The 12,350-nt window shown below is 42.0% G+C and overlaps 1 protein-coding gene across 4 annotated transcripts in view; it reads right to left on the bottom strand.

The window, feature by feature from the left end:
* LOC138757803 (probable E3 ubiquitin-protein ligase HERC3) overlaps positions 1–12,350 on the bottom strand; it is a 94,427-nt gene that overhangs the window by 37,817 nt on the left and 44,260 nt on the right. For all 4 annotated transcript variants that reach the window (XM_069925728.1, XM_069925730.1, XM_069925729.1 and 1 more), the window contains one exon: positions 5,687–5,876. In XM_069925728.1, the coding sequence (XP_069781829.1) occupies positions 5,687–5,876 (190 nt within the window). The remainder of the gene's footprint in view (positions 1–5,686; positions 5,877–12,350) is intronic.

Below are 12,350 nucleotides of genomic sequence, written 5' to 3'. Positions count from 1 at the left end.
TCTCTTAAGTACTTTCAGCCTGTCCATACGACAGCGTGCCACCAGACTCATGCATCCAGATGGTCTAGGAGATAGAGAACCATTGACCATCATGGACGAAATGTTCACGCTGGCTGAGGGCCACAAGTTGTGACTCATGTTTGAGCAGCAGGTTTTCTTGGAGCAGATGCCAAATGACATACAGCTGCTGCTAGCAGATGAGGATTTCTCAGACCCACGCAAGGTTACGACCAGAGCAGACGTCCTGTGGAGCACGAAATGTGAAAATGAGTCCGCCATGAAACAGGTCTCATGCCCCCGCTCCATCTGGGCAAGACCGTGCCCCAGCAAGGCAGCAGAGATACCAAACACTAACTGGTGCTTTTATCACCAACGCTGGGGGACACAGGAACGAAAATGCAAGAAACCCTGCTCGTTTCCGGAAAATGGCCAGGCCAGCTGCCGCTAATGGCCACAGCGGCTGGCCACGTCAATAGCCTTCTGCATGTCACCGACAAGATTAGTGGTCGATGGTTCCTGGTCAACACAGGTCCCGAACGCAATGGAGACATGAACACGACCACGAGGTCCCACATTCCGGGTGGCAAACAGCACCACCATCAAAACCTTCAGCATGCGCAATGTGCAAATACAGCTCGGCAATGAGATGTTCCGGTGGAATTTCACATTAGCTGCAGTGGACACATTGCTCCTCATTGCTAATTTCCTTCGGGCGCATTGCCTGCTGGCAGAAGTGAAAGCCAAGCACCTAATGCATGCCCGGACTTTCCAAACTATCCAACAAAGCTACCATCACCCACAACCCAGGCATTGCCATGGTGAGTGCCCCTAAGGAGGAGTATTTCCACCTGCTGGACGAATACCCAGCTATCCTCAGGCCGCAATTCACTTTCACTATGCCAAAGCCCGGGGTGCAACACCACATACCTACCGACCCAAGGGCTGCTGCTCCACGCCAAAGTCAGGAGGCTTCCCTCAGACAAACTGCAGGCCAAAAGAGGAATTTTCCCAGATGCAAGAGTTGGGCATAGTCCGCAGGTCCGACAGTCCATGGGCGTCCCCTCTACACATGGTCCCCAAGTCCTCAGGCGGTTGGGGGCCCTATGCCACCTTAACATCTCTACCATATCTGACCGTTACCCAGTCCCACACATACAGGACTTCACGGCCAACCTTCACAGTGCGAAGGTGTTCTCCAAAGTCGATTTGGTGCATGGTTATCACCAAATCCCAGTCCACCCGGACGACATTGGCCAGTCGGCCATTATCATCACATTCGGACTTTTCAAATTCCTCCACATGCCTTTTAGTCTCAAAAATGCAGTGCAAACCTTTGAGCACTTGATGGATGCAGTGGGCAGAGACTTGGACTTTGTGTTCATCAACATGGATGACGTACTCATCACAAGCAAGGACCACAAGCAGCACAAGGACCATCTCCACATAACCATATAACCACTTACAGCACAGAACAGGCCAGTTCGGCCCTACTAGTCCATGCCGTAGCAAATCCCACCCTCCTAGTCCCACTGACCAGCACCCAGTCCATACCCCTCTAGTCCCCTCCTATCCATGTAACAATCCAGTCTTTCCTTAAATGTAACCAATGATCCCGCCTCGACCACATCTGCTGGAAGCTCATTCCACATCCCCACCACCCTCTGCGTAAAGAAATTTCCCCTCATGTTCCCCTTATAATTTTCCCCCTTCAATCTTAAACCATGTCCTCTAGTTTGAATCTCCCCCTTTCTTAATTGAAAAAGCCTATCCACATTTACTCTGTCTGTCCCTTTTAAAATCTTAATCACCTCTATCAAGTCCCCTCTCAGTCTTCTAACGCTCCCGAGAAAAAAGCCCCAGTCTGCACAATCTTTCCCTGTAACTCTGAAATCCTGTCAACATTCTCGTGAACCTTCTCTGCACTCTCTCTATTTTGTTTATATCTTTCCTATAATTTGGTGACCAAAACTGAACACAGTACTCCAAATTTGGCCTCACCAATGCCTTGTACAATTTCATCATAACCTCCCTACTCTTGAATTCAATACTCTGATTTATGAAGGCCAACATTCCAAATGCCTTCTTCACCACACCATCTACCTGAGTATCAGCCTTGAGGGTACTATTTACCATAACTCCTAAATCCCTTTGTTGCTCTGCACTCCTCAATTGTCTACCATTCAATGTATATGACCTATTTAAATTTGCCTTTCCAAATCTGTATTAAATTCCATCAGCCATTACTCAGCCCACACCTCCAGCCTTCCTAAATCACCTTTTAATCTACGGTAATCTACCTCACTGTCCACAACACCACCAATCTTTGTGTCATCCGCAAACTTGCTTATCCAATTCTCCACCCCTACATCCAGATCGTTAATATATATATAACAAATAATAGTGGACCCAGGACCAAACCTGGAGGAACTCCACTAGTCACCAGCCTCCAATTGGACAAACAATTTTCAACCACTACTCTCTGACACCTTCCATCCAACAACTGCTGAATCCATTTCACTACCTCCTTATTTATACCTAATGCCTCCACCTTATTTCACTTGCTTGTCAGACTTTGGAGTCATGGTCAATGTGGCAAAGTGCCAATTCAGGAAAGACTCTAAGCAGTTCTTGGGCCATGCTATCACCACGAATGGGGCGGCACCATCGGCGAGAAGGTCGCAGCCATACGCCAGTTCGCTCGCCTCAACACCTTCAAAGGCCTCCAGGAATCCACAGAAATAGTTAACTTCTACATCCGATTCATCCCGGGAGCAGCACACATCACGAGACCATTGTTCGCCATGTTATCAGCCAAACCCTAGTGTGGACAGAGGAAGTTGACACAGCTTTCACCGTGTCGAAGAATGCCCTGGCCAACGACACCTTACTGATTCACCCCAGATCGGATATACCCATGGCTCTCACTGTAGACGCATCGACAACAGCCATCGGGGATGTCTTTGCACAATGCGAAAGTCAGTGGAGGCCGCTGGGTTTTTCCAGCTGCCAGATATGTCCCCCGAACTTAAATAACAACGCGTTCGACAGGGAGCTCCTGGCACTCTACCTGGCTATCAGACATGCAGTATTTTCTGGAGAGCAGGCTGTTCATGGTTTTTACTGACCACAAGCCCCTCACCCATGCCTTCACCATGGCCAAGGACCCCTGGTCAGTGCTCCAACAATGCCACCTATCCTATATATCCAAGTTCTCCACCACTATTCGGCACCTCCCCGGCAAGGACAACGTTGTGGCCGACCCACTCTCCCGTCCTGCCATCCAGACCTTGTCCCCTCGGCTGGACTAATCCCAGCTGGTGTAGGCCCAAAAAGAGGATGAGGAAACACAGGGTTTCTGCACAGCCATCACCGGCCTCCACTTTGAAGACCTCAGTCTGCCGGACAGCCCCAACACACTTCTGTGTGATGTTTCCACTGGTGCACTGCATCCAGCAGTGGAGGCACCAGGTTTTCAAGGCTGTTCACGACCTCGCACACCTGTCCATAAAAACTATAGCCCATATGGTAGCGGAGAGGTTCATGTGCCATGGCCTGAGAAAACAAGTCACACAGATGGCTCACAATTGCACCCAGTGTCAAGCATCCAAAGTCCACTATCATGCCAAGACCACAGTCCACCATTTAAACCTTCTGAAGAGGTGGTTCAAACATATACACTTCGACATCATGGGCCCGCTGCCCATCTCCTGAGACGTCCAGTACCTCTTCACAGTAATAGACCACACCATAAGATGGCCAGAAGCTATTCTTTTAAAGGACACCTCAATTGATTCCTGTGCCAGGGCACTGCTCATGCTTTGGATTGCGATGTTTGGGGTACCAGCCCACATAACCACCGACAGAGGGGCACAGTTTATGTCAGCACTATGGACACAGCTGGCAATGCTCCTGGTCATCAAGCTGCACCACACTGTCACCTGTTACCCACAGTCCAACGGACTTGTCAAGCTTTCCACCACCACATGGTCAGCCCTCACTGCCCATTTAAATGGCCCTAATTGGGTGGACGAACTCCCCTGGGTCCTACTGGGCATTAGGACGGCACCTAAAGAGGATTTACAGGCATCCTCAGCGGAAATGATGTACAGCGCCCCGCTAACCCTGCCAGGCAAATTCTTCCCACCGTCCCAAGACTCAGGCACCAAGGGGAAAGCATCATTACAGGGCCTATGGGACAGTTTAGCCTCATTTTCACCCCCCCACCCACACACCACGGACGCTGGACTGTGTCCATCCCCAAAGACATCAACCGCAAACTGTATTCATCCGCCGCGGTATGCATTCCACCCCCCTCCAACGACCTTATGAAGGTCCGTACAAGGTCCTGGGCAATTCAGGCAATACTTTCACACTGGATGTTGGGGGAAGGGAGGAGCTGTTCAGAGCAGACAAGCTGAAACCGGCACATCTGGACCTCAGCCAGCAGATCGTACCAGCACAGTCCAAATGCTGGGGGTGAACGCCTAAAGGGATGACCCCCACAGCACTCAAGGGCAACAGGATACTAAGCCGGTTCTCCGGGGCATTGTGTGGTGGCGCACACCATGACGCAGGTGAACCAGCTCCGTGTGTGTCATGGCCACAGCAGCAGAGCAGTCGCATCAAGATGGCGCCACCGGGTTTTTCTTCCCTCATGGGCAGAGGGGCCGTGCATGTGCACTCAGCTACGTCGTTGTGTTACCGCCAATGCAGAAGCGAGACTTGACGACCACCTTACAAGGCGCAGCGCGGGCTTTTTTGCCGTAAATGGTTATATGAAACTGACTCCAGCGTGTAGTCTCCTTCTTTCATTTCCCCCTTGTAGCTACCGCTACAGGTTAAGATATTTGGGAATATCCCTTAACAACTATGAAATTGGGTCATAGGATGTGAGAAGTAGATGGGACCACAGCTAACAGCTCATCCCAAAGATGCCATCTCCACCAGCAGCATTACTTTAACGTTGCATTAACATGACAGGCTGGATTTTCATTGAACTAGAGATTGAAGCCATCACAACTGGATTGTCCCCATTTTCTGAAGTGAATGCCTGACACAAATCTACCCTTATTAGAAGTTATTAAACTTTTACATTACATGTCAAAAATTAAATACTATGCAACAATTCTTTGTTTCCTTCATTTAACTGCAAACAGTGGAGATGTGGATGACAGATGTAAAACACAAAAGTCTGCAAACACCATGGTTGAAATAAAAACACAATGCTGGAGAAACTCAGCAGGTGAAAAGGAGGGCACATTGGAAGCGAGTCTGGGTTGTAGAGCTTGAGAGCAGCAGGGATTACAGATGGGGAGCAGTGAGAGAGAATTGCACAGAACTCCTTCAGAGAGCAAAGGAGAACTTCTTCAGGGTAGGCATCCCTCAAAGAGATATCACAGAGTTTTGCAGTAGACAGAATTAAAACACAAAAGTCTGCCTTCCCTCCCTTATCCACCAATTACCTCTTGCCTGTGGGACAGTGGTCCTACCCCTGCACCTCCCCCACCATTTTGTTCGGACACCTGCCTGTATTTTGTCCATACCTTGATAAAGGGCTCAAACCCAAAACGTTGGTTATGCATCTTTGCCTTTGTTATACAAAGTACCCAGTTTGACCTGCTGAGTTTCTCCAACATTGTGTTTTTAAATCTTGATGACATTTCAATCTGAAAAAAATATTCCTTACCAAGGACTTCAAAGTAACTTTCTTCAAGGGAAAGAATGGCTCTGCTCAGGGATTCCATCATCTTGGACTTCATTGGCTCTATGAGTACAGCAATGAGTTCTGGCAGAAGAAGATAAACTCTCAGAGCTTCCACACAAGCAGGAGATCGAGGTAATGAAGGGATCAGTTTTGTCAGGATTACATTTGTCACCTGTAAAACAGCATCAGAAGCCAAACTCTTTTTTAATATCCAAAGGTCATTGCTCCCTTCAATTCAATAAATTGTCAATTTTTTTCTGTATATAATCACCATGGGAAATGGGAGATGACTACACTGCAGTCAATAGCTGAAATTAACTTGATATGACCAATGTTCATCATTATCCACCACTGTTCAATTCCCCTGCCTTTATTTGGGGAAGGTGCTGTAGGTTTTATTTTTGCCACTTTTCAAACAGGCTTTGTTTATTGAGTAAATTAATTTGAGTGCTGTACAGTAGATTTCACCTCACCATACATTATTGTCTGTCCCAGTGCTGTCAGTACTTTATCTATACCCTCCTTATTGACTTCACAGTAAAATTTGTTTCATTAATTAATTTTTCACATGATCAGTCCATCATTATTTGCAGCATTGATGTTCATGCTTTGAAGGGGTTAGTCCAGTGGTTCTCAACCTTTTTCTTTCTACTCACATACCACTTTAAGTAATCCCTATGCCATCAGTGCTCTGTGATTAGTAAGGGATTACTTAGTGGTATGTCAGTGGGAAGTCAAGGTTGAGAATCACTACTCTAGACCAAAATGTTACTGAAATATTTTGCTTGAGAAAAATTGTCATTGAGGAGTCACCTGATGGAGTAGTGGCCGCTACGAGAATACCAGTCTTCTCCAGAAAAGAAGGAAAAAAAGTGAAGAAAAAACAAAGCCCCAGACACATAAATCACAACAAATAAAAAATAAAGGTGTGGAGAAAATGGCACCTAAGAAAGAAAAGCCAAAAACAACGGGAAGAAAAGAAGAAAGAAAGATGCCGCAAGAGAAAGGTGAAGGCCTTACCTGCACGAAAAAGCAGGGATCCGCTGTGGAAAGAGGAGCCCACTCCCCAAGGTTAGTGGAGACCCCGCAGGGTTGCAACCCACGAACCACAGGACTGCAAAAATCTTTGCAAAACAGACACAACAAAAACCAAGATCTGTTTTAGTAAAATTCGTGAGATACACAAGAGAAAATATATTGGAGAAGGCAATGAATAAAATGAGAGAAGACAAAAAACCACTGGAATACAAAGTCAAAAAATTTTTTTCTACCCAGACATAAGTTTTGACTCCTGAAGATGAGGAAGGAGTTTAATGCAGCAAAATCGATCCTATGGAAGAAAGGCTATAAATTTATGTTAAGATATCCAGCGGTGCTTAAAATAGTTATCCCGGGGCAGCAAAACAGACTGTTCTCGGATCTGGAGAAAGCACGAGAATTTGCAGAATGCCTGCAAGACAGAAAGAGAGATGAAGAGATGTAACAAGAACAAAGAACGACAACAAACTACATATAAAGAAGTAAAAATAATGTATATGTAAGAAATAAAGGAGGGAAGAAAAGGGAAGTAAGGGAGAAAGGGGGGAAAGGAGGGGTTAAAAAAATTAATAATAAATAAATAAAACATAAAAAGGAAAAGAGAAGAAATGAGGGGGAGCTTTGTTGTAATGTGAAGATAAAAGTCTTTTCTGGAGGGGGTTGGGTGGGAGAGAACTACAGTCACTGCGAAATCAGTTGACACTTGGAAACGGGTTCACAGTCCGAATGGAGAGGAGAGTTGTGGTTGCCCAGCAAGGGACAAGGGGCGACTCAGAGGGTGGGGGGGGGGGGGGGGAACATTTGGGGTTAAGGGAATTTTAGATGTGGAAATGGTTGAAATATTTTATGTTTTCGAAGTGTTGTCATACACTGCTTTCAAAAATGGAAATGGGGAAAATGGGAAAGGTAGTGGTAAGGAAGCAGAAATGAGATGTAAACTAAGTACGAAATGGCCATGTTGAACTATATGACTATAAATATTAACGGAATACGTAACCAAATCAAAAGGAAGAGGCTATTAAATTTACTGAAAAAAAGAAAAAATTGATATAGCATTCGTGCAGGAAACGCATCTAACTGAAGTGGAACACAAGAAATTAAAGAGAGACTGGGTAGGGCATGTAACGGCAGCATCATATAATTCAAAAGCCAGAGGTGTAGCAATATTAATCAATAAAAATGTACCAATCAAAATAGAGGAGGAAATAATAGATCCAGCAGGGAGGTATGTATGATAAAGTGTCAGATATATTCAGAGTTTTGGAATTTGGTCAATATATATGCACCTAATGAAAAGGATCAAAAGTTTATGCAAGATATCTTTTTGAAGATTGTAGATACGCAGGGGAATATATTGATAGGAGGGGACTTTAACCTTAATTTGGATTCAAAGATGGATAAAACTGGACAAAAGCCTAGCAGAAAGAACAAAGTAGCCAAATTTATGGTTAAATCAATGCAGGAAATGCAACTTATGGATATATGGAGGAGACAACACCCACAGGAGAAGGAATGTTCATATTATTTGAGTAGGCATAAAACATACTCAAGGATTGACCTGTTCCTGTTGTCAACCCATATCCAAGGGAGAGTTAGGAAAACGGAATATAAAGCTAGATTGTTATCGGATCACTCACCCCTGTTATTAGCAATAGAGCAGGAGGACATCCCACCAAGAACGTATAGATGGAGATTAAACTCCATGCTACTTAAAAGACAGGATTTTAGAGAATTCATTGAGCGCCAAATTAAAATGTACTTTGAAATAAATATGGAATCAATGAAAGATAAATTTATATTATGGGATGCAATGAAAGCCTTCGTCAGAGGGCAGATAATAAGTTATGTAACTAAGATTAAGAAGGACTACAATCGGGATATAGAACAGCTGGAAAGGGAAATAGTAAGTACAGAAAAAGAACTAGCAACAAGGGAAAATACAACAAAAGAGAATTGGCGGACAAAAAAATAAAATAAGAAACACTACAAATGTATAAGGTGGAGAAGAACATAATGAAGACAAAGCAGAAGTATTATGAGCTAGGAGAAAAAACGCACAAAATACTAGCTTGGCAGCTTAAAACAGAACAAGCTAAAAGAATGGTATTGGCATCAAGGAAAATGGACAAACAAATTACATATAACCCAATAGAGATCAATGAAAACTTCAAGGAATTCTACAAGCAATTATACCGAACTGAGAACGAAGGGAAAGAAGACAAAATAGATGAGTTTCTAGCTAAAATTGAACAACCGAAATTGCAAGAAGAGGAGCAAAACAAATTGATAAAACCATTTGAAATAGAGGAAATACAGGATATATTAAAAAAAGCTACCGAACAATAAAATGCCTGGAGATGACAGACTCCCAGTAGAATTCTATAAAACATTTAAAGGCTTATTAATTCCCTCCTCTCCTGGAAGTAATGGGCCAGATTGAAGAAACACAAAACATGCCAGATTCATGAAAAACAGCAATAATTACAGTAATACCAAAGACGGGGAAAGATCCATTAACTCCAGCATCGTATAGGCCAATATCTCTACTCAATTCAGATTATAAGATAATAGCAAAAACTATTAGCAAACAGATTGGCCGACTGTGTACCAAAAATAGTAAAACTAGATCAAACTGGATTTATTAAGAAAAGATGAACAATGGACAATATCTGTAAGTTCATTAACTTAATCCATGGAGTACAAGGAAATAAGACGCCAACAGTGGCAGTTGCTTAGACGCAGAGAAAGCCTTTGATGGGGTAGAATGGAATTATTTATTCAAAGTACTACAGAAGTTCAACCTACCAGAGAAATATATTAATTGGATTAAAGCATTATATAAGGGACCATTGGTGAAGGTGACCGTAAATGGATATATATCGAACCAATTTAAATTAAGCAGGTCAACTCGGCAGGGATGTCCACTATCTCCCTCACGTTAGCGATAGAATCCTTGGCAGAACTGATAAGAACAGAAAATAAAATAAAAGGGATATAAATAAAAGGGAAGGAATATAAAATCAGTCTATTTGCAGATGACATCATAGTATACTTAACAGAACTAGAATTATCAATAAAAGAATTACATAAGAAATTGAAGGAATATGGAGAAGTATTGGGGTACTTCAACGGGGTAGATCAACACAAATAAAAGTGAAGCGATGCCAATGAATAATGCGGATTTCAAAGTTTAAGAAAGAATCACCATTTAAATGGCAAACACAAGCAATCCAATACCTAGGTATTCGACTAGATAATAATCTAGGCCATCTATACAAATTAAATTATCAGCCATTAATGAAGAAATTACAAGATGACTTAGAACATTGGAAAGATTTTCCACTAACACTGATAGGAAGGGTAAATTACATTTAAATGAATATCTTCCCAAGGATACAATACCTATTTCAATCGTTACCAATTCCCTTAACAGAGAAATTCTTCAAGGAGTTGAAGAAAATAATAAGGAAAGGGGGGGAAACCGAGGATAGCGCTAGATAAATTAACAGAATGGTACAAACAAGGGGGCTTACAGCTACCAAACTAAGAATTATTATAGAGCAGCACAATTAAAATATCTATCAGATTTTTATCAAACAAGGGAAAAACCAGATTGGACCAGGTTAGAGCTAGATAAAATAGGGGAGAAGGTACCAGAATATATACTTTATAAGTGGGATGAAAAACTGGTGCAACATAGAAGTTCACCAGTACTGCACCATCTGCTCAACATTTGGAAGAAGATTCACGTAGAAAGGAAAAAAACAAATTACCAACTACCAAAATTATTATTGACGCAAAATCAACTAATCCCTTTGACAATAGATAACCTTTCCTTTAGAGAATGGGAGAGAAAAGGGATCAAAAGAAAAGAAAATTGTTTTTTGGGAAATAATTTATTAACATTTGAACAGCTGAAGTACAAATATGGTACAATGTTTGCATATCATCAACTGAAAGCTTATTTAAAGGATAAATTGGGAAACAGACTGAGATTACCAGAAGGAAGCAGCTTTAAATATGTGATTACAGACACAATGATAATTAAGATTTATAACAAACATGTACATCAAGCACCAAGAGAAAGAGAACGCTGAAATAAGCTGTAAACCCAAACAAAAGTGGGAACAAGATCTAAACATAAAGATAAAAAATGAAAAATGGGAAAAGCTATGCTCCAGAACTATGAGAAATACAATAAACACGAGGTTACGCATGATACAATATAATTGGTTACACGCCCCAAAAGTTAAATAAATGGGATCCAACAGTATCAGATAAATGTTTTCGCTGTAAGAAGGAAGCGGGAACAATAGTACATGCAATTTGGGCATGTGAGAAAGTGGAAAAGTTTTGGGAAGATCTAAATCAGGTATTAAATAAAATCACAAAAAGCAACATACCAAAAAATCCAGAGATCTTTCTTCTAAGTAATATAAGAAGTAAAGAACTAGGCCCCAAATTGGATGAAGCACAAAAAAGATTTATTATGATACCCTTAGCTGTAGCAAGAAAATGTCAACCTGGAAATCAGAAGAGAGCCTAAGAGTACAGCAATGGTACATGGAAATGAATAAATGTATTCCATTGGAAAAAATAACATATAATTTAAAAAATAAAGTCACAGTATTCGAACAAATTTGAGGACCGTACATGGAACATAACAGAGAGGGCCTACTGCGGACCTCCACCCCCTAAAATGATAGAATGAGAAGAAGACGAAATGAACTGACCCAGTGTGTAAAAGTAGATGACACAATTTTCTTGTTTATTTTCATTGTGTGATGACATTGTTTAATGGGTTTAATGTATCGTATAGGTTGAACGTTTAGTGGGTAGGAAGGGGGGTGGGAAGGAGGGAGGGAAGGGAGGGGGGGGAAAGGGGAGAAAATGCCACTGTGTATATTCAAGAGGGAAATGTTTGAATGTATTTTGGTTAATATGGTTCATAGTGTGAAAAATGTTTAAAAATTTAAAAGAAAAATTGTCATTGGCCCATTTCCTTTGGAGTTATGAGACCGTGCACATAACATGTCAATTAAGGATGATTAAAACAGTGGTTTTCAAACTTTTTCTTTCCACCCACATCACACCTTAAGCGAGCCCTTACTAATCACAGAGCACCTATGGCATAGGGAATACTTAAAGTGGTATGTAAGTGGAAACAAAAAGGTTCAGAACCACTGGGTTAACATTGTAGGTGACAGGAATATAAAGTAATGATGAGATTTCCTCATTCTTTGCTAAGTATAGTAATTGCAAATATAAAAGCAAGTCAATTTAAGTAATTATTTCCAAAGCAATTTGCACACCTTTGAAAACCACTAATGAAAAATCCTTTATAATTTATTCTTTGTTTTAGGATTGAATATGTTTTAAAAAACCTTTTTTTATAATAATTCTGATTTAAATATCTTTGCAAACTAAGTTTATTCATTTTTAAACATTCACCCTTTTGTGTCAAGGATTGGAAGTGAGTACAACTCTTCAGAATGTATCCAGCAATCATGTTGCAGAATAAGACATTTCAGGGAGATTATCTTCAGCTGTATCTTAGTCCCTTCCCAATTCATCCAGGGCCCAACGATTGAAATTTTCACAGATTAAA

The sequence above is a fragment of the Narcine bancroftii genome, chromosome 3 (assembly GCF_036971445.1).
Source record: "Narcine bancroftii isolate sNarBan1 chromosome 3, sNarBan1.hap1, whole genome shotgun sequence".
In the NCBI taxonomy this organism is placed as follows: Eukaryota; Metazoa; Chordata; class Chondrichthyes; order Torpediniformes; family Narcinidae; genus Narcine; species Narcine bancroftii.
The sequence above is the reverse complement of the archived record's forward strand: the minus strand, read 5'-3'. Positions and strand labels throughout refer to the sequence as shown.